The sequence below is a fragment of the Lissotriton vulgaris genome, chromosome 5, assembly GCF_964263255.1.
Source record: "Lissotriton vulgaris chromosome 5, aLisVul1.2, whole genome shotgun sequence".
NCBI lineage: Eukaryota > Metazoa > Chordata > Amphibia > Caudata > Salamandridae > Lissotriton > Lissotriton vulgaris.
Window position 1 is genome coordinate 1,645,387,969 of NC_141693.1, and position 26,820 is coordinate 1,645,414,788.

Sequence of the window (26,820 nt, forward strand, 5' to 3'; positions counted from 1 at the left end):
GGTACATCATTTGGTCCGTCCAGGGTGATACCCTAATGAAGGAACATGTGTTCCCCTTTGATTGATAATCTAGTTCCACCCCGGACCATTTATTGGAGGTAACTCATCTGGTCCGTCCAGAAGTACCCCTAATGAAAAGGACGCACAAAAATATGAAGTGATCACCGTACCCTGTTAACAGAAACTTTAGCTTGAAACACGCTAAGGAAAAGAAGGAAAAATAAAAGAAATCGGGCTAAGTCAGTAACCCCCTGATGAGCTTTCGACTTCACTAAAAATAAGAAACATTAGAAACAGTTCGTAATAAGAAATATAAAATGGCGAAAAGTTTGACAGCAAGACAGCCACGAGGTAGCTAGGTTCCGCTGCGTACTCCTGCTCCAAACATGTCTGCCTCATTGCCCACCACGCCCAAATAACGGTCACATGAAATAGATACAAATCAATGGGTACCTACCCCCATTCCGGAAGCTCCCGAAGTGCAACAGGTCCGCGGTTACGCCCATCCGGAAGGCGAGGCCTCGATGTGTGCAGGGCTCGGCTGGCCGCAGTCGGAAGGGGAGGCTGTGGGGCGGACGGCCCAAAAATCGTAATGACCTCTCCTTTTCCCCTCTTCTGCTGCCCTGCAGGCCACGGGGGGGGGGATGTCTTGCCTCAGCCACCGACCCCCCCCCTCTCTCACCTGATCCGGCTCTCATCGAAGGCCGAAGCCAAGGCGAGGACGGCGGCGGTTCTTTGCGCAATAATGGCTGCAACTGCACTCGGCCCGGGATAATTGCAGGTAGCCCCGCCACATGGCAACGCCTGAGAGTGACAGGTAGTCCAGCCACACGGCAACCCCTGGATAGTTGCAGGTAGTCCCGCCACATGACAAGGGGGGGATGTCTTGCCTCAGCCACCGACCCCCCCCCCCATCTTCATTGCCTGGCATGGCTGTACCAAAGCGCTGGAGCCGAGGAACGTCGCGGGATCACTGGAAGGGGGAGGCGGCGCGAACGAGCCTCCCCCACCTCCCTCCAGGTGGAGGCTTCCAGCGACACCCCAGCGCTCCTGCTTGAAGAAGGGGTCCATATCAAAAAGCGGGTTTCCTTGCCCGGGACGGGCACACGCCCTGTACTCCTCGACCTTGAAGATTCTAAAAGAGCCCGGGGGGCCGACCTCCCCACGAGGCGCCCCCCACCCCGTCCTCCGATGGAGCCACGAGACGTCAGCGCACTCCTGCCGGCGCCAGCCTCAGTTTGGAAATGACTAAAATCCTGCAAAGATACAGATTTGTTCAGTTCCGGTGGAACACCAGAATGACCCGGTAGGAAAAGATTGTTGCCTCCCTCCCCACTTTTTTTTGACTGATGATTCATATTGTTAGTCTGTCACCCCACTACGAAAACTTTTTGAACTGCCAAAAGAGGTTCTGGTCCAACCACGAGTCATTGGAGACATTCTGACTATACTGGGACCTGCCTGACCTCGCCCAAAATGGCGCCGATACACAAAACGAAACTTTCAAACTCCTTGTTCACCCGGATTGCTCAAACCTTGATGCCCGGAGATATGTGTGCATTTTTTGGACAATGAAAGTCGATAAGATGGATAGTGATTATGTGCTTAGAGAAGAAAGCGATGTAAGACAGATATTGATTATGTGTTGGGACAATGAACTGATTTAGGGTGGGTACTAATTACGATTGGGAGCAATGAATTGGTGTAATGTAGGCACTGAGTGGGCATTTGGATAATGAATTAATGAATTAATTGAAAACTTGAATTCTTGACATGCATCATGCTTGCCATTTAGGAAAGTTCGATACGATTTTATTGCACTGCTGCACTTTATGCAATGAACGGCCACCGACTTCGTTCCTCTTATGTACAGTTCCAGTCTGCTCCGTGGCCGGTCCACTGGGTTGTAGGCCCGTATTTGTACACCAACACTTTTTATTAAAGGTATTTTGAAAAAGAAAGTATAATTGTAGCGGTTGCATTAATGAGTTTTGAATGTGTTACTACTGTGAGCGAAGAATAAGTATGATTAAGGCTGAAGGTTAAAAAGGGCCCGATATTTAGCAGCTACATTATGTGTCACAGGCAGCCGGAAAAGTGTTTTAGACGCCCTTAAACGACACCACAGAAATACCACCTGACCGCCACCCTTGCACGCAACCTAAAGGGGTCACGACCAAGTGACTCATGTAGATACGCAGATCATCAATGATTATCTATCTGACACTACTGGTCCCTCTGGGCTTAAACGCCGAGATGGTAGAGAAATGCACTACGTGGAGATAGGTCGAGTATGTGGTAGGTAAAAACATTTTCGGACTACTGCATGCTGATGTGGTTTGAATGCTGCCCCCACCCCCTTCTTTCTCCTCCCTTCTGCAGGTCGCGTCGGAACGTCGGCTGAAGTATGGAAGAGCGATGATCGAAACAACCGACGAAAAGGGAAGGAGGGGATCTGAGCATAGTCCTTATGTTGATGAGTTTTTAAAAGACGTAGACTTAGACATGACTGTTCCTCCTTAGAATGTAGCGACTGGGAGGATGGACTGACATAGAAACTTGACGGGTACTGTATGACGGAAATTGACTCGAAATAGCACGTTAGATAATGTAACTAGACGTTTGACTAGATAGGGAAAGGACAAAGAAGAGTGCTGGGGTAAGGGTTACCAAGGCACCACCCGTCTGGGAAGTTAGAAATGTTGCTGATGTTCAAAATGTACCACCTCCTTCTCACACTCTTATAGATATAGCCAAGCTGTCCGACTGTTCTCCCGATCAATACCCGCCGTTGCCTCAGCCTGGAGAACTTCCCACCAAAGGAAGAAACTCAAAAATGGTTTAAGATCCAACCGTGGGTAAATAGCCCGACCAGGTTAATTTCTGACCGGCTGACCGAGGTGTAAGTATTGGCAATTGAGAACGCTCGCAAAAATAGCAAGCGAGAGGGAAAAGGAGGGAAAGGTAAAAAGAACTAAGCACGTAGGTAAATAGGATATTAAAGATACGCAGGATGTAAAAATAGATCTTTTTGGCCAATAATTGTTTTATGTTTTGTCGTGAATGTCTTATATATGTAATACATGTACTGTCTTCCTTCGTCTGAGTTTGTGTGTGTGTACTGTAGGGGTTTATGTCCTCCCTCTGTTTGCGTCTCTCCGTTACCTGACCCCCTGCTGTTCTGTGTTGTGAGCGCACTAAATGACCTATTTTCGTACACGTCTCTCTCTCTCTCTCTCTCTCCCCCCCCTTATCTATCTCTCTCTCTCTCTCTCTCTCTCTCTCTCTCTCTCTCTCTCTACATGTCATACGTGTACCGAATGGCTCGTTTAGATTGCGGCCGACTCTCACTCTCTATGAGAGTATCCCTATTCCCTCTTCCTTTTTGTGGTAAAATTGTGCCCCGCCGGCACCAGTCTGATTGGATACTTATTGAACGCGAAGGTGTTCAGCGAAATTGACCGAAACTAAAATGATCGTATCTCGCCATATTACTACCTCTCCTTTCTGCAAAATGAATGAACTCGAATTGGCTGAGAAGGAAAGGACAGGTAAGACGACTAAGGTCCCCCAATCTGGTCTTTTATAGGGGAACTATATGTCAATGGCACCTTATTTTTTTAGTTCATCAGAGACGAACGCCAACGTCTAGATTGACCCCCCAATGCCCAGATTGCCCCACCCCCTTTGCACCCAAGCGCGAATGCCCGAAGCATCCCCGCCCCACTTGATTGACCCCAGCTGCTGTCCCCGATATAAACATGATGACCATGAGTAACTATCGTCCCTCGAGAAAAACCTGTTTTACCCTGACTCTCGATGATAGCGCCCCCGCCCTGTTTGAAAAAGTTAGCCAGCCTTGAAGGGAAATGTTAGACTGTTAAAGGCTCGGGTTTGAAAGGCAAGTCTCCACTGGAGGTTCCGAAATGTTGAATTTGATGAAATGCGCAGTTGATGGGAGTCTTATTTCTCTCCATTTGTGTTATAAATAGACGATGAATAAACTTGGCATGAACTCAGTAGGAATGCCGACATATGCACTGCTTAGTAACCAACCTCTGACTGTGACCGATGAGCGTAGCTCCTAAGTGCGTAGGATTGAGGGAAGAATTCACGTGCATAAATGTCTTCTCCTGCCAGTTCTCTAAAGCTTGTTTTGTACCTATTCAAAGATTTACGATCACCGGAGGAGAAGGGTCGGACGTGACGTACAGCCTGGCTGCAGATCTTGAGACACATGTGACCTCGACCAAAGGTGGAGCTGCAGAACAACAAGATGCGGGACGAGACAGCAATTTCAAACGTGGAAAATGAAAAATGACGGGCTGCCCTGAAGTCCTCCGTCTGCTAACCCACGTGTGCCTGGAGTCTCCGTCCCCCTTTTTTGGGCCCGATTGATGGGCCTGCCTGCTCGTTATCCTTTGCTCCCTTGGTCCCATTGGTGTGTCCCAGGAAATCTGACCCCACTCCGCCCTCTCTCCTATCGACTATTTGAACCACACACCCTCTTTTCCATGTGACTTCTTGCCAAAAGGAAGATCAGCATTCAGGTGGGAATAGGGTGTTGCCACGGAAATATAGGTGCCGAGCATAAGGCTCCACTAAAAGGATTGGTTAGGGAACAGGACTGTGGTCTAACAGCAGAGGACTGACCGCACCCTGCAACGCGTAAGGATAGATCCGAGCTGGACCTATAGCTCCACCGCCGGTGCTCAACAGCGCCAACTAAAGGACACGGACTAGAGCCTACCAGTGATGGCTCACTGCTAAAAAGACACTGTGACAAAGAGATCTTGTGTATTGAACTGAATTCCGCCCTCAACTACTTGGTCAAAATGTTCATTGGTCACATTCTTTGAGAAAGTCAGAAGCATTTATGCTATGTAGTGCGTTTGAAATGTCAGGAACTCAACAAATGCAATTTCCTATGTGCTGCATTCTGCCAATCCCATCAACTGTCCATGATTACATGCCAAATGTTAGTATTGACAAATGCTAATTCTTCGACGGCGCCTGTTTATATGTACCCCCATCAATTAGAAAAATGAACTCTGTTATGTAAAAAGCGGCGACTGTGGAAAATTAGAAAAATTGATGTACATAAGCAGCGTTCATTTGCCTTTTCCCACTCCTCTCCCTGTAAGCACCATGAATACCGTAAAATATTGACCGCATCACTCCGCCAGTAAAAGCCCGTGCCCATATGTACATGACAGCCATTTTAGGCACCCTGGCCTTTTGCCCGCTCATTAGAATCACCGGCTTCCCTTCTGCGCGTATTTGCACCTCCCCTCTCTCACATGCATAGACCATGAAACCCTCTCCCTCTGCGCGACCCTGCCCTGAAAGGCAACCCTCCTGCTTGACCCACGCAAACCCCCCATTTCCTCTTGAAGAGGCATCCTTCGCCTCGGCTGACATAGCCCTCCCCAGCTGCACCTGACTGCCCCCGCTCTCTCATGTACGGGTCATAAGACCTCTCTCTCTGTGCGACTCTGTCCCTGTGCACACCCTGGCTCCCCCCCCCCTCCCCTTCTCCCTCACACGGGCAAGTCATAAACCTTCTTCTTCTGCAAGACCCTGTCCTTGGGAGTCACGGCCGCGCCTGACCAACACCTCCCTTCCTTTCATGAATAACCCCTCTGTTAGTAAACCCTCCCTCCGCGATTGACTGACCACACATGTCTGAGGTCATCGCCTAAGCCAGGAGATACTGTTTACTGCCCCTTATTGTATGGAGTCACTCCTCTTCAAAGGACCCACTATTGATCCTGGCCACCCCACCCCCTGGGCTACGATCAGGCGCACACATCCTAAAAATTGGCGGAACACTCAGCTGCGTGATTACCCTCCACTCTTATCAGCAGGTCAAGGGTCTCTATTGTGAACATATGTGGGGTAGGATTGACACGAGGATTATGGGGATGTCTTATCCTTGTTTCACAATGTCGTGATTGTAATGCCAAGTGTTTTGTAAGGTATAAAAGACGATGTCTCAGCTCACTTGTTAGAGCACCTCCCGAAAGACACTGTGTTTCGTGTCCGAAATGACAGGCTCTCCTCATGAGTAATAAATCCTGTTCTTGTGATTCCTGCTCCCAGCGCCCGTCTCTTTATTTGGTAACTATTCAGAATGGGAACTAAGAGGCGACTTGCGCCAGCAGCCCGGGCATCGATACTAATATGGGCTCACTTTCCACAAGGGGAGTAAGTGAGTAGCTTTAAGTTAAGTTGGTTTTGCCAAGGTTTGCTTCAAGAATTCTCTCTAAGGGTTTAGTCAACACCATACCTCTGGAATAGAATGATGGAGGTCTGGTATCTCCTTCAGGGGGTCGATATCCCAGTCACCCGCAAGGGTAGACTAGAAACGCCGGAGCTGGATTTCTCTGCAGGAGAAAGACAGCGTCTCTTCTCAGCACGTCGAGGAGGAGGAGGAGGGGCAGCGTCCGCGGGCAGCTTGCATCTGCTGGGCTCTTGCAGAGGGACGGCTGTTCAGCTCCTAAGTTCACCACACCATCGTTCGCTAGTTAGCAGCGATAGCAGTAGCGATAGCAGCTATGGTATCATCAGCATGACAGCTTCTTCAGCAGCAGCGAGATAGCTGGCCGCATCAGCTTCAGCGAAACAGCAACGAGACAGCAGCGTTTGATTAAGGCAATGTTGGTAATATTTATACCTGAAAGGTGCCTTGTTTGACATACGTTTGTTGGACATAAGACGTCAATAAAGATGTCACTAGGAAGTGATCGTTTATCAGTGCTCATTAGAGTTCTATTGCTAATCAAAACACAGCAAGCGGGGATTTCCAGGTTGCTGAGTTTTTATCTTGTTGAAGAACTCGGAGTGTTAATCTAGGAATCTCAGATAGTAACTTCTGCTATGTCATTGCACTAATTGGTTGCAAAGGAAGTGGCAGAGAAAGCTATTCTGAAATGTGGCTCTGTTCGTGTGAGGCGAGAGATGAGTTTCTGAATATTGCACTTGAACGGTTATGCCAATATAGGGAACAAATGGATTTATAGCCGAATAGGGGCATAAGGTCACAGTATCGATCAGGGTCCTAGATTAGAATGCAACAAAGAATTGGCTTGGTAGTTTAGTCTGCCCTGTTCCCATGATGCACTGGGCCAGGGACAGACTGATTTGCATATGGCCAGGTTCTGAGCTGGGATGGTGCAGTGAGATAAATAACGGTGATGGATCAAGCCCTGATCTTTGGACTGGGTAAGAGTGGTCTGCTTAATTCAGACACTCTGTTCATCACCACCCCCTTTTCTGAATCGTTTTTGGCCACTATAGGTGTGGCAGGGTATACTCAGACATGAGTCCCTTTCTCACTGCACCATCAGGATTCAAGCAAGCCGGGCCGAAGACGGCTGAAATGCCAGAAACCGGTCCCCAGTAGCTTGTCTCCTCTCTGGTGAAGAATTGGCTTGGTAGTTTAGTCTGCCCTGTTCCCATGATGCACTGGGCCAGGGACAGACTGATTTGCATATGGCCAGGTTCTGAGCTGGGATGGTGCAGTGAGATAAATAACGGTGATGGATCAAGCCCTGATCTTTGGACTGGGTAAGAGTGGTCTGCTTAATTCAGACACTCTGTTCATCACCACCCCCTTTTCTGAATCGTTTTTGGCCACTATAGGTGTGGCAGGGTATACTCAGACATAAGTCCCTTTCTTACTGCACCATCAGGATTCAAGCAAGCCGGGCCGAAGACGGCTGAAATGCCAGAAACCGGTCCCCGGTATCTTGTCTCCTTTCTGGTGAAGAATTGGCTTGGTAGTTTAGTCTGCCCTGTTCCCATGATGCACTGGGCCAGGGACAGACTGATTTGCATATGGCCAGGTTCTGAGCTGGGATGGTGCAGTGAGATAAATAACGGTGATGGATCAAGCCCTGATCTTTGGACTGGGTAAGAGTGGTCTGCTTAATTCAGATACTCTGTTCATCACCACCCCCTTTTCTGAATCGTTTTTGGCCACTATAGGTGTGGCAGGGTATACTCAGACATGAGTCCCTTTCTCACTGCACCATCAGGATTCAAGCAAGCCGGGCCGAAGATGGCTGAAATGCCAGAAACCGGTCCCCGGTAGCTTGTCTCCTTTCTGGTGAAGAATTGGCTTGGTAGTTTAGTCTGCCCTGTTCCCATGATGCACTGGGCCAGGGACAGACTGATTTGCATATGGCCAGGTTCTGAGCTGGGATGGTGCAGTGAGATAAATAACGGTGATGGATCAAGCCCTGATCTTTGGACTGGGTAAGAGTGGTCTGCTTAATTCAGACACTCTGTTCATCACCACCTCCTTTTCTGAATCATTTTTGGCCACTATAGGTGTGGCAGGGTATACTCAGACATGAGTCCCTTTCTCACTGCACCATCAGGATTCAAGCAAGCCGGGCCGAAGACGGCTGAAATGCCAGAAACCGGTCCCCGGTAGCTTGTCTCCTTTCTGGTGAAGAATTGGCTTGGTAGTTTAGTCTGCCCTGTTCCCATGATGCACTGGGCCAGGGACAGACTGATTTGCATATAGCCAGGTTCTGAGCTGGGATGGTGCAGTGAGATAAATAACGGTGATGGATCAAGCCCTGATCTTTGGACTGGGTAAGAGTGGTCTGCTTAATTCAGACACTCTGTTCATCACCACCCCTTTTCTGAATCATTTGTGGCCACTATAGGTGTGGCAGGGTATACTCAGACATGAGTCCCTTTCTCACTGCACCATCAGGATTCAAGCAAGCCGGGCCGAAGACGGCTGAAATGCCAGAAACCGGTCCCCGGTAGCTTGTCTCCTTTCTGGTGAAGAATTGGCTTGGTAGTTTAGTCTGCCCTGTTCCCAAGATGCACTGGGCCAGGGACAGACTGATTTGCATATGGCCACGTTCTGAGCTGAGATGGTGCAGTGAGATAAATAACGGTGATGGATCAAGCCCTGATCTTTGGACTGGGTAAGAGTGGTCTGCTTAATTCAGACACTCTGTTCATCACCACCCCCTTTTCTGAATCGTTTTTGGCCACTATAGGTGTGGCAGGGTATACTCAGACATGAGTCCCTTTCTCACTGCACCATCAGGATTCAAGCAAGCCGGGCCGAAGACGGCTGAAATGCCAGAAACCGGTCCCCGGTATCTTGTCTCCTTACTGGTGAAGAATTGGCTTGGTAGTTTAGTCTGCCCTGTTCCCATGATGCACTGGGCCAGGGACAGACTGATTTGCATATGGCCAGGTTCTGAGCTGGGATGGTGCAGTGAGATAAATAACGGTGATGGATCAAGCCCTGATCTTTGGACTGGGTAAGAGTGGTCTGCTTAATTCAGACACTCTGTTCATCACCACCCCCTTTTCTGAATCGTTTTTGGCCACTATAGGTGTGGCAGGGTATACTCAGACATGAGTCCCTTTCTCACTGCACCATCAGGATTCAAGCAAGCCGGGCCGAAGATGGCTGAAATGCCAGAAACCGGTCCCCGGTAGCTTGTCTCCTTTCTGGTGAAGAATTGGCTTGGTAGTTTAGTCTGCCCTGTTCCCATGATGCACTGGGCCAGGAACAGACTGATTTGCATATGGCCAGGTTCTGAGCTGGGATGGTGCAGTGAGATAAATAACGGTGATGGATCAAGCCCTGATCTTTGGACTGGGTAAGAGTGGTCTGCTTAATTCAGACACTCTGTTCATCACCACCTCCTTTTCTGAATCATTTTTGGCCACTATAGGTGTGGCAGGGTATACTCAGCCATGAGTCCCTTTCTCACTGCACCATCAGGATTCAAGCAAGCCGGGCCGAAGACGGCTGAAATGCCAGAAACCGGTCCCCGGTATCTTGTCTCCTTTCTGGTGAAGAATTGGCTTGGTAGTTTAGTCTGCCCTGTTCCCATGATGCACTGGGCCAGGGACAGACTGATTTGCATATGGACAGGTTCTGAGCTGGGATGGTGCAGTGAGATAAATAACGGTGATGGATCAAGCCCTGATCTTTGGACTGGGTAAGAGTGGTCTGCTTAATTCAGACACTCTGTTCATCACCACCCCCTTTTCTGAATCGTTTTTGGCCACTATAGGTGTGGCAGGGTATACTCAGACATGAGTCCCTTTCTCACGGCACCATCAGGATTCAAGCAAGCCGGGCCGAAGATGGCTGAAATGCCAGAAACCGGTCCCCGGTAGCTTGTCTCCTTTCTGGTGAAGAATTGGCTTGGTAGTTTAGTCTGCCCTGTTCCCATGATGCACTGGGCCAGGAACAGACTGATTTGCATATGGCCAGGTTCTGAGCTGGGATGGTGCAGTGAGATAAATAACGGTGATGGATCAAGCCCTGATCTTTGGACTGGGTAAGAGTGGTCTGCTTAATTCAGACACTCTGTTCATCACCACCTCCTTTTCTGAATCATTTTTGGCCACTATAGGTGTGGCAGGGTATACTCAGACATGAGTCCCTTTCTCACTGCACCATCAGGATTCAAGCAAGCCGGGCCAAAGATGGCTGAAATGCCAGAAACCGGTCCCCGGTAGCTTGTCTCCTTTCTGGTGAAGAATTGGCTTGGTAGTTTAGTCTGCCCTGTTCCCATGATGCACTGGGCCAGGGACAGACTGATTTGCATATGGCCAGGTTCTGAGCTGGGATGGTGCAGTGAGATAAATAACGGTGATGGATCAAGCCCTGATCTTTGGACTGGGTAAGAGTGGTCTGCTTAATTCAGACACTCTGTTCATCACCACCCCCTTTTCTGAATCGTTTTTGGCCACTATAGGTGTGGCAGGGTATACTCAGACATGAGTCCCTTTCTCACTGCACCATCAGGATTCAAGCAAGCCGGGCCGAAGACGGCTGAAATGCCAGAAACCGGTCCCCGGTAGCTTGTCTCCTTTCTGGTGAAGAATTGGCTTGGTAGTTTAGTCTGCCCTGTTCCCATGATGCACTGGGCCAGGGACAGACTGATTTGCATATGGCCAGGTTCTGAGCTGGGATGGTGCAGTGAGATAAATAACGGTGATGGATCAAGCCCTGATCTTTGGACTGGGTAAGAGTGATCTGCTTAATTCAGACACTCTGTTCATCACCACCCCCTTTTCTGAATCGTTTTTGGCCACTATAGGTGTGGCAGGGTATACTCAGACATGAGTCCCTTTCTCACTGCACCATCAGGATTCAAGCAAGCCGGGCCGAAGACGGCTGAAATGCCAGAAACCGGTCCCCGGTAGCTTGTCTCCTTTCTGGTGAAGAATTGGCTTGGTAGTTTAGTCTGCCCTGTTCCCATGATGCACTGGGCCAGGGACAGACTGATTTGCATATGGCCACGTTCTGAGCTGAGATGGTGCAGTGAGATAAATAATGGTGATGGATCAAGCCCTGATCTTTGGACTGGGTAAGAGTGGTCTGCTTAATTCAGACACTCTGTTCATCACCACCCCCTTTTCTGAATAGCTAGTGCTATTAGCAAGAAGTGTTGAGGCGTATTTGTCAACACCCATCCCCAGAGCCCTGGGGCTTTCCAACAGACCGTGAGGAAGTACATGATATACGTCTTCATTTTCCATAAATGGCCCAGACTGCCATCACAGCACAGACATCTGAAATGACATGATGCACCCTCTGAATGTTGAGTTGGAACCTCAACAGTATTGGTTATGATACCAATACAACAGTATTCCCTAGTAACCCTGAAACATTAGTAAGCCAAAACACATAATCTCAGCATTGTTGCTGCTGTGGTATTAATTGTATCTTTTCGTGTTCTTCGTTTTTTGTTTTTTTTGTTAGATATTTAGCATTTTCTCCTCTGCAGTGGCAGCTGCCTGCTTACTAAGCCCAACAGAGTTCCCTGTTGTAAGGATAGGTGTTTTTTCTCCCAAATTGACATAATTGTAACTCTTCAAAAATACTTGTCTGCTTGCAGATCTCCTGCATAGCTGCACGTTGTATGCACAAGGAAAACAGAATTTAAAATGTTCTGACATTTGATTTGTATATTGTTATTGGAAAATGCTATTACAAACAATTAGCACTGTGAAAGTAGCCTAGGCAGAAACGACCTGTGGTGAAGTTAGATTGAGTCACCAAATCCCTTGTTAGCTGTTATGAGATACTAAATGCATCGGGGCTTATTTACAAAGCCCTTGCGCCAAAGTAGCGTCATTTTTAACATGGGAAAGTGAAGCAAAAGTGGCGAAAGGAGCTTGTAAATCTGCCCCATCGTACTCAACCTCAGTGCATCCATGCTTCCGATGAGCCTGCACTCCAGCTACCTCTTTAGAGCTCAAGTCACTGCACGCCCAGGATGTGCTGCAGGACTTCCCTTGGGTATGTCATGTAGGATATAACTGTATAACAGGACTTGGAGCACATTTACCCAGTCAGAAGAAAGGTCAGTGAGACTAAGAGGAACCTATAGCCAGCGCAAACAGCTCAGTTGGGTGGGCCAGCGTGGACCAAGGCAACAGGGAAGAGCTCTGTTGAGTTGAGACAAGGATTCGTGATCTTGGGGTCCCTAATAGATCTAATGCCACAAAACATGTATTCAAGACAGAAAAAGCACTGTTGTGCAAAACAAGAAATGGGAATGTTGGGCATTGTAATAGGATTGATTAGATTTTATCACTGATGGCTGACTACTTTACTCTTTAAAACCCACTCTAAAGAGAACAAGGATTGGCAAAGCCAATAGGTCTCACTAATGCAAGATCTATTGGCTTTTCCAGTGTGTTTTAGCCTTGTTGTGCACCAGCGTAACTGCTGTTCAGCATGGCTGAATGTTAGTGGTCTAAAGGAGAGTAGCATGCAGTGGAGTGTCTTAGAATGGAGTAGTGTAGAGTGTTGTGGTGTAGAGTTGAGTAGAGGGTTTTAGGGTGCCATAGATGCGAGAGAAGTGGAGTAGAGTGTTATAGCATAGAGTGGAGTGTCATGGAGTAGAGTGGAGTGCAGTAGAGTGAAGTTGAGTAGACTGGACTGGATTAGAGTGAAGTGGAGTAGAGATGAGTAGAGTGGAGCAGAGTGGAGTAGAGTGGCATAGAGTTGAGTAGAGTGGAGTAGAGTAGAGTAAAGTGGTGTAGGGTGGAATAGTTTAAAGTGGCATAGAGTTGAGGGGCATAGAGTAGAGTGTAGTAGAATGTTGTATAGTGGGTTGCCAAAGAGGGGTGTATAGGGGAATAGGTGAATTGAGTGCAGTAGTGTGTCATAGAGTGGAGTAAAATGTTATGGAGTAGGTCCTTGTTCTAGCTCCCCCGCAACAGTTATCCTGTCCAGCTTGCCCGCAGTCCACTATGCTCTGCTGGCTGTTAGCCTCTGCTTTTGCCTCCTCTGCTCATTCCTTGCTCTGTTTTGCCTTTTTAGCTTGTTTCTTCCCTGTTTTGCCTTTTCTGCGTGTTTTTCTGCCCCCTGTTTTGCCTTTCTGCTCGTTTTTGCTCTCTGTTTTGCATTTTCTTCCTGTTTATTCTGCCATCTGTTTTGTCCTCTTCCACTCTGATTTGCTTTTTCTGCTTGTAATTCTGTCCCCAGTTTTACATTTTCTGCTAATTTTTCTGCACTCTACTGTGCCGTTTTCTGTCCGTTTTTTCCCTCTTCCCGCTGTTTCTATCCTCCCCGCATTTCCCTCCTCCCACCACCCAGCGTCCCGCCCTCTCCCCGGATCTACATAAGAGGCCGTAGCTCGACCCCATTGAGCAGTTCCTCATGCCATCTCCCCTTGCAACGGTTCTCCTGTCCAGCTTGCCCACAGTCTGCCACCCTCTGCTGCCTGTTTACCTGCTGCCCTCTGTGTGTGCCTCCTCTGCTCGTGTCTTACTCTGTTTTGCCTTTTCTGCTCTTTTTTTGCCCTCTGTTTTGCCTTTGTCTGCTCTGTTTTGTATTTTGCTGCTTGTTTTTCTGCCCTCTATATGGCTTTTCTGCTCGTTTTTCTGTCCTCTGTTTTGCCCTCTTCTGCTCTGTTTTGCCTTCTCTGCCCATTTTCAGCCCTCTGGTTTGCCTTTTCTGCTCGCTCATTTTTCTGCCCTCTGTTTTGCCTTTTTACTACTCGTTTCGTTCCTCTCCCGCCTTCCCCTCAAAATCTGGCTTTTCAACAGTGACCTCACACCCCAGCACCCAGATACCCCCAAGGGGTGACGTTGCAGCGCTCAACAAATGCTGTTTGATTGATAGAGTGGAGTGTCATAGAGTGGAGGGGAGGGTAGTGGAGTGGAGGGACGTAGGGGGGTGTTTAGTGTTGTAGAGTTGCATAGAGAGAGTGTCATGGAGCAAAGGGGCCTAGTTTGGAGGTGCACATAATGGAAGGCTGTAGTGTGGAGATCAGTAGAGTGGGGGGGTGTAGAGTGGAGTAAAGTGTCATAGAGTGGAGTGGCACATAGTGGAGTAAGTGTCGTAGAGTGGCGTGGTATAGAGTTGAGTGTCATAGAGTGTCGTGGGAAGAGGGGAGTGGCTAGAGTGGAGTGGAGTCACAGAGTGGAGTGGCATAGAGTGGGGAGGAATACAGTGCAGTAAAATGGCCTAGAGCTAAGTGGCATAGATTGACGTAGAGTGGTGTAAAGTGGTGAGGTTTAGAGTGGCATAGAGAGGAGTGAGTGTCATAGAAAAGAGTGGCCTAGGGGGGAACAGAGTCTCATAGAGTGGAGTGAATTAGAGTGAAGTAAAATGTTGCACAGTGGAGTAAAGTGTCGTAGTGTGGAGTATAGTGTTGAAGATTGGAGTGCAGTTGAGTGGAGTGCTGTAGAGTAGAGTGCCATACAGTGGAGTGCCGTAGAGTGGAGTGGCATTGCTTAGGATAGAGTTAAGTCTCTTAGCGTGGGGTACCGCAGGAGGGAGTGTCATAGAGCAGAGTAAATTGAAGTGGAGTGGAGTAAAAATGAGTGACAGAATGGCAAGGAGTGTCATAGAGCAGCATAGAGTGTTGTAAAGTGGAGTGTTGTAGAGTGGAGTAGAGTGGAGTGTCATAGAGGGCCGTAGAGTGGAGTGTTGTAGACTGGCATAGAGTGCTGTAGAGTGAAGTGTTGCATAGTAGCATGGAGTGTCGAAGAGTGGGTAGAGTGGGGTGGCATGCGAGCCCTAGAGTGGAGTAAAGTGGCATGGCGTGGACTAGAGTAAAAAGGTGTGGAGCACAGTGCAATAGGGTGGAGGGCTATAGAGTAGCATAAAGTAAAGTTTCATAGAGTGGCGTAGAGTTGAGTGGTGTAGAGTGTCATAGAGTGGAGTGCCATATTTGTATTTGTAAAGCGCAACCCTCATCCCAAAGGATATCATGGAACTAGGATAGGTGAAAATCTGTTTAGGGGAATACAGTGGCATGAGACATAAACCAAGGTGACTTGAACCTTAGCCCGTGAAGCATCAGTGCTCAAGTCCTTAAAAAAACACATTTGCAGCCTCTTTCTGAACTTCATGTGTTCGTCAGTGATGCGGAGCTCCAACGGGAGTTTGTTTCAGTGAGTAGCCGCCTAATAGGAAAAAGAGCGACCTCCAGTTCTAGCTTTTTTATGAGTAAGGTTTTAACTTGGGCATGATTGCATGACCTAAGGTCTTGCAAGGGGACATTGAATTCCAGCTTTTCCTGCAGGATCCTAGGTCTGAATCTGTAAAGGGCTTTATGCGCATAGCTTAATAGTTTGAACTTGGCTCTTTGTCTCATAGGCAACCAATGAAGCTCTTTCAGGCAGTTTGAAGCAGAACTATACTTGTTACGGTTACAAACCAACTTGGCAGCTGCATTCTGAATGACTTGGGAAAGGAAAATAAATAGTTGACCCTGCCGACATAAAGTGCATTTCCATAGTCTAAACTAATGGTCAGTAAGGCCTGAGTGATTGTTTTTCTTCAATTCAGGGGGATCCAAATAAAAAGTCTCCTCAGTAGTTTTAGCATGGCAAAATATCTACCACACAATGCTCCGACTTGGTCTTGCATACTTAATTGTATACCAAGAATCCAAGATTTTTTACAGCACTTTGGGCTCAGGAGCATTGCCTAATGATTGAGCCCACCAGGTTGTGTCCCAAAATAGCTGTGCACCACCAAAAAGCAGTATCTCAGATTTCTCTGCGCTTAATTTCAAGCAGTAGTCAGACATCCAACCTGCGGTTTCTGAAAGGCAGGTACTTAAGTTACTCTTGGTGTTCTCATATTTTTCCTCGAAAGTTATTAACAACTGCGTATCATCAGCATAGGACCTGGTATTAAAACCCCATTTCCTGCCAATCGTGGCCAAAGGGCAAACAGAGGCATTAAAAAGAGTGGGGCTGAGTGAGGCTTCCAGCGGCACACCACACTTTAATGTTTTGGGACTGGAGGAAAAGGAGCCCACTTGCACTGCCTGAGTTCTGTTAGGCAAAAATTATTTAAGCCTTAAAAAACTTTCCTCTTCTGCTAATTCCCTCTCTAAAAATATCTAACTCAGCTGAAGATCGCACAGGAGCGCCGGGACACCCCGTTGGGGAAGCTGTGCGCTATATAAGACACACTAAATAATGAAGAGTCTTAGAATAAAGCCCATTTTCATATAAAGCTCTCAATAGGATATTGTTTGGCATGGTGTCAAAAAGCTGCTGACAAGTCTAAAAGGATCAGGGCGGCAGTTTTATCATGGTCCAGCAAATGTCCTATGTTGTCTAAAACAGCTAACAGGGTTAGAGGCCCTAAAGCCCGTTTATGAGGGGTCAAAAAGATCGTTCACTCGAGATAATCAGAAAATTGCCTATTAATCAATCTCTCCAAAACTTTGGACAGGTACGGAAGTTGGGCAATTAGTCGAAAAATTTGATAGATTGGTCACATTTTAATACAAACATTTTTTGCCAGAGGGGACACAATTGCTTATTTCCATGATTCTGGGAATACACCTGTATCTAGCGATTGATTGAAAATGTGTGTGACATAAGGGCAGAGAACAGTTATGATTCAAGAAAAAATTAAATGCCGACAGGGGTCGAAAGGAGATCCTGATTTGACCTCTAACATTGCCTTGGCAACTTGTTCGTCCGATAGAGATACAATATTACTTAAGTGGTATTGAGCACCGGGATGAGGTAACCCTCTGGGGTAGGCTTCTTTTTAAAAGGAGAGTAGATTATTTTATCAAAACAATTGCTGACTTTCTCGCAGTTGTCTCCTGACGCAGTCAAGGTTTGTGACATACCCTCTGGTTTACATAATTCCTTCACTATTTTCAATAGTCCTTTATTTGAGGAACTGTTTGCTTCGATTATTTGTACAAAGTATGACTTCTTCGCATGTTTAATAGCTGTGTGATAATTCTTTAACTCTGGCTAATTTATCGTCCTTACTTTTGGTTGCTCTCCATTTATGTTCAAGAGATTTACATTGTCTTAGGTCAGAGGAATTCCACTTTTCTAAGGGGGATTTTGCTGTAATGTACTTTTACTTAATACTCCCTCCCTACAGAGCTTCTCTCCCTGCTGCTCAGCCAGTGATGACATCAGATGGAATGTTGATTGTGTTGGTTTGGATGAGTATGTCAGTTGGTGTGGATGGGCTGAGCAGTGGAGGGCCTGCTCCTGGTGGGGCATTCCTATCTGGTCACCTGTAACTAAGAAGAGATCTAAAGAATAAAGTACAGATCTTATTACCTACTTCACCTGGTCTACGCCTCTTTCATCATTTTAACAGATTTCCTTATAGATTTATTTACTATCTTGGGAGCGCATACATCTAGTGTGCAAGTTATTGCTGAATTTAGTATATCAACCATTGTCTGAACTGGAACTGTTTTAGGTTAATTTGATCTCTTAAAGGAAAATGAAAGGCAAACAGTTCGGGAGTTATAAGATTCCGGTGTCTCTTATTCCCGGTCAAGGGCGTACTTGGGCTGATTTTATTAAACGGGAGGGTGAGAATAAAATTATTAGAGAATCATTAGTTCAAGTAAGGGGCTCTGGTTCCACAACCCCTACAGATTCAACATTGGAGAATAAGAGGATGAGTGTACAGCCAGCAACATGAGTGGGTCCATTAAACCATTGTTTGAGTTGTAAAATCTGCTTATCACCTTTTAATGGTTTGCCCATATTGTCATCCCTCTTTTCACAGTGAATATTAAAATCACCTATAACTAAAAAGTGATTATGTTTCAGACAAAAGGGAAACAATTGTGCCAGTAATTTAGCTCTAAATTCTGGTTTGTAACGAGGGGGTTTATATATAACTGCCTACCAAACATTTTTTGTTCCCCACTGGAGACCTGGCATGCTAGGATTTTGTGATCTCCTGATAGTGTTACTGGTTAAAGAAGGCAGGTAAAACGATCCTTAAATATAAAGACTGTTCCCCCTCCCTTCTGCCCCTTTCTAACACATTTTAGTAATTAAAGCCTACAGGAAGAGCTGAGGCGATATCAGGGGAATTGTTTTCATCTAACCAAGTTTCAGTAATAAAAACTAAGGGGCCGATTATGATCGCGGTTTTCCCGCATCCTCCGGGCTGGCGGAAGCCACCGCCGGCCCAGAGGATGCGGGAAAACCCCTGTGGAGACTCCAAAGACCCACCGCCAAATTAGGATGGCTGGTGGGTCTTGAATTACGTCCGCAGCTTTTCCGCCGCGGTTGCCTTCCGACCGCGGCGGAAAAGCACTAACATGGCTGGCGGTGCCTATCAGACACCGCCAGCCATATTAGGATGGAGGGAATCGCATGCTTTTCCGCGGCGGGTTTTCCGCCGTGAAAAAGCATACGGATCTTAACTGCGGGGGCCCGTTGCGGGCCCCCTAGGTGAAGGGGGGTGAGGGGTGCACATGGGGGGTACCTAAGGTACCCCCTGCATTTGTATGCAGAAAGCAGCAGGCACCGCGCGGTGCCTGCCACTTTCTACATACAAATGCAATGCGTGCATTTTTAACATTGCTGTGGGTGCAGCTTGAAGCCGCACCCACCGCAATGTTAAAAATAGAGGATGTGACCGCCAGGGTGGCGGTCACATCCTAATTGCACAGGAGGGAACGCCGCAGCCCATGCGGACGTTCACTCATCCTCGGTGATCGCGGACGGACTCAAGTCCGTCCGCGATCATAATCGGCCCCCAAGTCTGGTTTCCTTTCTACTAAGATGTCCTAGATCTCCACACAATGGGGCCGATTATGATGGCGGACGGACCTAAGTCCGTCCGCCACCATAGAGTAGGAGGGACCGTCCGCAGGGGCAGCGGCGGTCCCTCCGTGCAGATTAGGATGTGACCGCCAGGATGGCGGTCACATCCTCTATTTTTAACATTGCGACGGGTGCAGCTTCAAGCTGCACCCGCCGCAATGTTAAAAATGCATGCACGGCATTTGCGTGCACAAAGCGGCAGGCACCGCGCGGTGCCTGCCGCTTTGTTCACGCAAATGCAGAGGGGTACCATAGGTACCCCCGTGTGCACCCCCTACCCCCCTTCACCCAGGGGGCCCGCAACGGGCCCCCGAAGTGAAGGTCCGTATGCTTTTCCACGGCGGAAAAGCCGCCGTGGAAAAGCATACTTTCTACTCCATCATAATATGGGTGGCGGTGTCTGATAGACACCGCCAGCCATGTTACTGCTTTTCCGCCGCGGTCGAAAGGTGACCGCGGCGGAAAAGCAGCGGACAGATTCCAAGACCCACCAGCCATCCTAATTTGGCGGTGGGTCTTTCAAGCATCCGCGGCGGTTTTCCCGCATCCTCCGGGCCAGCGGTGGCTTCCGCCGGCCCGGAGGATGTGGGAAATCCGCAATCGTATTAGGCCCCAATGTTTGGGTAGAGATCTGGAGTTCAGGTAAACAAAGTTCAGTGGGAGTCTAGTCAGATTGCCTTTGTCTCTGGATTCTGCTCACAGTGATATCCGGCTTTCTCACGTGCACTTAAAGCAAGAGAATGGTCCCTCACTACCCACTGGAGCCATCTTACCACATGGTATTGCAGCATGTGTGAGGGCCTTACCTAGGTTGAGAAGTGTCTCTCTAGAGTAGAGGATGGGGTGACTGGAATCAGGCAAAAAAGGGGAAGGGTTCCTGGCCTCTGGTCCCGTTCAGACGCTGTTGGGCGAAGATGGGCGCAGACGGGCTTGCCTTTGGCACACCATTGGCATGCCCATTGAGCGCATCCACTGCGCTGCCACGCTACGGCCGTGCTTTTAACCCCCCCATCCTCAGCATCTAGACTGCCGCCTGCTGCCCACAGAGCTAATTCCTGGTAGTTCCGGTAGAGTTGAGTGTCATACTATGGCATAGAGTGGAGTGGGTTAAAGTGGGGTAGAGTGGCGTAATGTGGCATAGAGTGGAGCAGAGGGGAGGGGTTTAGACTGGAGGGGAGTGGGATAAAGAGTGGGTAGAGTGGGGTAAAGTGTTGTTGAGTGGAGGTGCATGAGTGACTGTGAAGAGTGTAGAGTGGGTGCACGTAGAGTAAAGGAGCATAGAATGGTGTAAAGTATCGAGAGTCGTGTAGATTGGAGTTTCGTAGAGGGAAGTAAAGTGAAGGGGTGCTGGGTGGAGTGGCAGAGAGTGGAGTAAAGTGTTGTAGACTGGAGTGGCGTAGAGTGGAGTGTCATAGAGTGGAGTAGAGCTGTAGAATGGAGCGGGTTGTGGTAGAGTGTAGTCGTATAGAGTGGTGTAGAGTGTCATACAGTGGAGTGGAATAGAATGGAGTAGAGTGTCATAGAGTGGAGTGGCACAGAGTGAAGAGGTGTGGAGTGGCATAGCCTTAAGTGGAGTAAAGTGGTATAGAGTAGAGTAAAGTGTTGTAGAGTAGAGTGTCATAGTGTAGAATGGAGTAAAGTGTCATAGAGTGAAGTGGCATAACATGGAGTGTTATAAAGTGATGTAAAGTGGCATGGAGTGTAGTAGAATGGAGAGGCTCAGACTCTCATAGATTGGAGTGTTGTAGCGTGTTGTAGAGTGGAGTGGCATAGATTGATGTATAGTGGAGTGTAACAGGGTGTCTTAGAGTGGAGTGTTGCGAAGCGGCATAGAGTGTCATAGAGTGGAGTGTTGTAGAGTGGCATAGAGTGGAGTGGTGTAGAGTGGTCTAGATTGGCATGGACTGGCATAGAGTGTTGTAGAGTGGAGGGGCATAGAGTGGCATAGAGGAGAGTAGAGTGGCATAGAGTGGAGTGACTTAGTGTGGAATATGCATGGTGTGGTAGTGCACTGCCATCACAGACCACACATTTGCAATTGGAATGACCTTTACATTGGCACAGACGTACAGTTTTACTGATATAACTGTAGAGCGCACAAGCAATAAAGCGGGGAAATGGCATAAACTACTGTATTGATTTGTTTTAATCTATTATATTATTTGCTTCCAGCACACCTTAAAATTACAAAAAATGTGCTTCTGTGGTGCTTTCCTAATTCTGATATATTCTGAAATATTTTTACAACTTTCATTTACAGACATTTAAATGTTGTTGCGTGCTAGAAAAAATACTTTCCTTTCAGACCCCCAGGTTGTCAGATAAATCCTTTGTTTTTGAATGCACATCAAATGTGGCAAGATCAGAACAACATTTAAAGTCCTTGTTAGACCTGATAGACTTAGGGTTGTCTTCCCCCAGCTTTTTGCCTCCCTCCATTCATATTCTGACCTAGTTTTGCTGCTTTTAGCACTCTGCACACTTTACCACTGCTGACCAGTACTAAAGTGCCTGTGATCTCTCTCCCCTAAACATGGAAACATTGGCTTAATCCCAATTGTCATATTTAATTTACCTATGGGTCCCTAGTAAAGTGCACTACATGTGCCCAGGGTCTGTAAATTAAATGCTAGTAGTGGGCCTGCAGCACTCATTGTGCCACACACTTAATTAGCCCTCTAACCATGGCTCAGGCCTGCCACTGCAGAGCCTGTATGTGCAGTTTGAGACTGCCACGTGCAATGTATTTAAAAGGCAGGACATGTACTTTTAAGTTTTACATGTCTTGGTAGTGAAAAACACTCAATTCAGTTTTTCACAACTGCAAGGCCTATCTCTCCCATAGGATAACATTGGGATTACCTTATTACATCGTATAAGTTTCATTCCCAATTCTGAAGAGATATACTTTTCAAGTTTGCTTTCACTGAACTCACAATTTAAAATCACAACTCATGCTGAAGTTGGATTGGAAATTTCTGTCTAGCAAATGCCACTTTTAGAAAGTTGCCATTTACCTACTTTAGGCATTTGGTGCCTGCTGCCTGTCTCTGTTGAGTCTGGATTGGGTGACAGCTGGGCTTTGTGTATTTCTTCTAGACAGTCACAGCTTAGGAGCTCCTCCCTCCCATCCTGTGAGATAGGAGGGAATAGCTGGGCACAGCCTCACACTTACACCTGAATAGGGTGTGTCCTGTCCACACGCAAAGGGGCAGAATACCCCCTGTTGTGAGTCTGGTGCCAAGGCAGGAAGGGAGATCTTCAGTGCACTTCCAAGGTTTGCCCACATCAAAGGCACAGTTGGGTATAAGTACTGGACCTCTGACACCATGGCCTTAGTACATTTCTAGACCTGTGCCGACTCTGTCAGGAAGAAGAACTGCTGTGCTGCAGAAAGTACTGCCACTCTGCAGCACTGCTGCTTTTCTGGACTCTTGCCCTTCTGTGATTTTGCCTGGCTGAGATGCCCTGCTGCCTGCTGTTCTCCTACCTGTGTGAGAATAACTGGAGCTGTAGCATGTGAACCCAGAGTGAGTCCAAGGACTTGCTGGCTCTTGCCTTTTTGTGATACATCTTGTTGAGCTGCCATACTTCCTGCTGTTCTCCTAACTGGATGAGAAGTACTGGATGGACCTGCATCACTTGAACCCAGAGTGACTCCAAGGGCTTGCTAGCTTGCCTCCTGTTCTAAGTCTCAGGGACATCAAAGAATTAAGGTCCTCCTGCTACAGCACCTGGACTTTGCTTGCAGTAAGTCTTGCCCTGCCTAGTGGTGCCAACCCAGTCCTGGGCCCTTGGAAGTGGGTATAAAGTACAGCATCAACCAGAAACCACGCATCCTTATCAGAACCGGAGCATCTTCATCTTTGCGTGAGTCGGAACCATAGCATCCTCATTGTTGCGTGGAGCAGACACAGCGCATCACCTTCAGAACTAGTGCATTGCTTTTGAAATCGACACATCGCCAGCTGCAGGAGCACTTGGATCCGACACATAGTCGCAGTTGCATCAAGAAAATCGACTCATCTCATCCACAGTGTTTCTCCACACAACCACAACGATGTGTCAGTTCTGAGTGCGAGCCACTGGTTCCGAATGCTATGCGCGACTGCTGTTCCCACAGCAGGCGATGGGTCGATTCCAAAGGCGACTTTACACAGTGGCTTAACACCAACGCATCGCTTCAGCTGTACCTCTAATCCTCGTCGACAACTATGCATCCCAGATCAAGAAGCTTCTGTTTCGTGAGCCCAAGTAGGTCCCTGTATCCGGCCCGCGCTCCACTGCAGTCAGCCTGAACTTTTGACTTTGCCCTGTCCAGCACGACTAGATAACCCCTTTAAAAGCTTATTGCTTGTAAGTGCTATTTTACATTTATTCTTTAAAAAATCATACCTCGACTTCTACTTATTGGATTTTTGTTGTTTTGGTCTTGCTTTATTTATAATATTGTACTCTATTTTTCTAAACTTGTGTGGAGTCTTTGTGTGTTGTTGTCATGTGTTACTGTTTGAAGTTTTGCACAAATACTTTATACATTGCCTCTTAAGTTAAATCTGACTGGTCTGTGACAAGCTTCCAGAGGGTGAGCACAAGATAATTTAGGGTGTGTTGTGACTTACCCTGACTAGGATTTCGTTTCCAGCTTGGACAGGGTGCATACCTCTACCAACCAGAAACCCAATTTCTAACAGGCCTACTATTTACAGAAAGCGAGCACTTGTGGAATAATACAGCAAGCACGAGAAGGACAATGACATGCTGGACAGGCTAAAACAAATAAAGCCAGCAAATGGAAAGCAAGCAAATGTGAGTTACAAACCACAAAGGCAATAGTAAGCAGTGGGCAGAATGCATTCTTAGGTCAGCTTTCAAAAAGTCCCCAAAACACTGCACTGCGCAGCAATCTTCAACCTAAAATCTGCCTAGAAATGAAGAGGAAAAAATACCTCCCTCCCCTCTAAACTGGAAAATTTCTGCTTGCCGGCCAGAGAACAATGGCGAGAGCAGTCTCTGGTTATGCCTGAACCTCTGTTTCCTGCATTTTCCTTTAGTCTGCTGCTGACCATAAGAATAAATAGGGGTAAGGTGCTACAAGTGAAGCCTGTTTGTGCTGGTGTATTTCCCTCTGAGGCTACAAAAGAAGGTCCAGAGACAGGAAGCTGTTGCTTGACTGAAGAATTCTGATTGCACCATTAGTACTGGGCATTTCTTGTGGACCAGGAACCTAATTTGTGATGATCCCTTTGCAACTGAAAGATATGCGCTCGAGTCTGTTGAGTTCATCAGGAATATTTGAGGGATTTCCTTCCTGTTTATGCTGCAACCAGAACGTGTGGAAACATTTTGGAATTTGTAACAAACCTCCACTGGACAATTGGAAACAGTATGCAAAATCTACCCTGAAAATATGCAACGACAGTGGCCTCATCTTTATTGTTTGTGCTGAGAGCTTATTGCTTCAAAGTCTGTGGCCCCAGCAGAACCACCTGATCATAGTATTCAACAGCATACAGCTCATCGGTGTTAAATATATTGATTTCTGAAAAGTCTGTTAACTAATCCTGCATTGCAACATATAAAAAGTGTGTTCAGTTGACCCACTATGAAAACCTGCGACTGTCTCAGCAAATCCGGGACACCTACTCACCCTATGTGTAACTACTCTAGCAGTCTGTAAAATGATCTCCAGGGTTAACCAAAGAAACATCAGGGCGGCCCTATCTCTGTGGAAGAACCAGACAGCTTGGGACTGTGTGGAAGACCATCTACCATCCAGCCTGAAATTTGTCAACAATAGTTTTCATGCAGCATTGGCTTGCAATGTCTGAGTGATCTGGGATTAGGCTGACATTGCAAGTTTCAGTCCGTCTCAGTCCATCGAGCAGTGGACTGCATGTGAGAAGAGTCGAGTATCCCTCGTGTGCAGGAGAGCTAGGGTCTGACCTTTTGATGGCCTGTTCATGGTTGATTGAACAAAATGTTCTTGTGTTTCTACGACCACGACCTAGTGGTAGGTAATTCACCCCATATTTGATTATACGCTGCACGAGCAGTGTTGGAGCTCACTTACTCTGACATGGGAATACTTATTATGAGAGACGCAGTAAAGCTGACATGATGCGCTGTGACGAACTTGCAGTTGTGCTTTGGCGACTTTCCCAGAGGACAGTGATCAAGTGAATTTAACTGTCATCTTTTTCATGCATCTAAAGCAATATTTATGGGTCTTTGACAAGAGGTGCTCATGTCAAAGACCCAGAACATTGCTTTAGAAGGTCATCTCTTTGGGAAAAGGCGACAAGTTGTTCATTTGCCATTTTCCTCAGGCCTAGAGTTCAAACACTGTGGTCGGCAAAGATCACTTTTGAATTTCAATTAATTAACATAAACGTTTTCTGGTTGTTCAAGGCTAGGGATTGAGAAGGGGAGGGCACTAACAGCATAGAGATGATAGCTGACGGGGCACAGTTTAGTTACAGAACCTGGGGATACTACAATTTAGGCCTAGTCTTACCTGCATAGAGGGCCGACGTTTTCAAGTATAAGGCACTTGCCTCGATTATGGCAGTACGCAGGATTTAATTCACAAACACTCTTGCAGAGACTCTCGGTGTGAACATATCCAGGATTGCAGGAGATTGAAACCACACTGGTGTTCTGTTCTCCAGCTGCACCTCTTGATTGCAAGTTTCCAGAAGGAAGTGAGGGGCTGTTTTTCTTCAGGCCCACACTGGCTCCACCCTTCCTGAGGCTGTTGGACTTCCGTTTTACATGCTGGGTACCTCTCTGTGTGGGCGGGTCGCTTGGATCAGATGGGGGTGTCCTCCATAGTGAAGAAGTAGTCTCTTCTGAAGAGGGTGTCTTGCTAGTTGGTGGGCTGGTGCTTACAGTGTTGAAAGGTTTGGTATTCCTTCGCTTGGTCGGTATTGCTTTCTGTACCTCAGTGGCTCGATATTTTAAATTTACCATCTCCAGGGACTGTGTCATCCGAGCACCGCCTTGGCCTCTAATTTCTTTGCTCCCCATATTTCCACTGCCTTCAGCTGCAGCAGTAATTTCTGTTTGTGTGACTGATTCATGTTCATCTACAACTGGTTTCAGCTTTGAGATCCTCACCGGATTTGTAACTACCAACTTCTTCTCTGGTTTTGCCTTGGGTAATGGTCTTGGCACAGCTGGTATCAGAAAGTCTTCTTCTTCCTCATCTTCAGGCTGGATCCCTTCGTGATGGGTGGCCGATGAGGCATGGAGTCTGAAAAGGTTCAGCCTTGTGTTGGTGCCTTTGTTCTGGTGGTGGTACTTTATCAACTCTGCAAAGAAGTCTCTTTCCTGGATCAGCATGGGATAGACCCCTCTCCGCTCCGTTGTGGAATTGGCCTTTGCTCGCTTCACTGGTCTGAAGGATGCGTCAAATGAGTGAAGGGAGAAGTCGAAATCTGCCATGGATGATGCGTGGATGCTCCTTTGCTTTCCTGGGATCGACAGTTTATTCAACATCACGGTAGCAGCATTTGCTACAAGCAGAAAAAAACACATTCCAGGTTATCTAACACGGATAGCCACATAAAATTGCAGTTCCAGCACATAATACGCAGTATACACTACAAAACAAAATAAATGCATGGCTAGAAAAAAAATCCTCTTCGGTGAAGCTGAACTTAATTTGATTTGATTTACAATTAGAATAACCAAAGTGAAAATACCTAAAGCAAAATAGTTGTTAAGAATAAGCAATTTACT

At 47.2% G+C, this 26,820-nt stretch overlaps 1 protein-coding gene across 1 annotated transcript in view; it reads right to left on the bottom strand.

Moving 5' to 3' along the window:
• Positions 1-26,594, bottom strand: part of LOC147716904 (uncharacterized) — a 188,561-nt gene extending 161,967 nt beyond the window's left edge. Inside the window, exon 1 of the mRNA XM_086920455.1 lies at positions 25,595-26,594. Within this exon, the coding sequence (XP_086776581.1) occupies positions 25,595-26,577 (983 nt within the window). The 5' untranslated portion in view covers positions 26,578-26,594. The remainder of the gene's footprint in view (positions 1-25,594) is intronic.
• Positions 26,595-26,820: the final 226 nt, after the last annotated feature.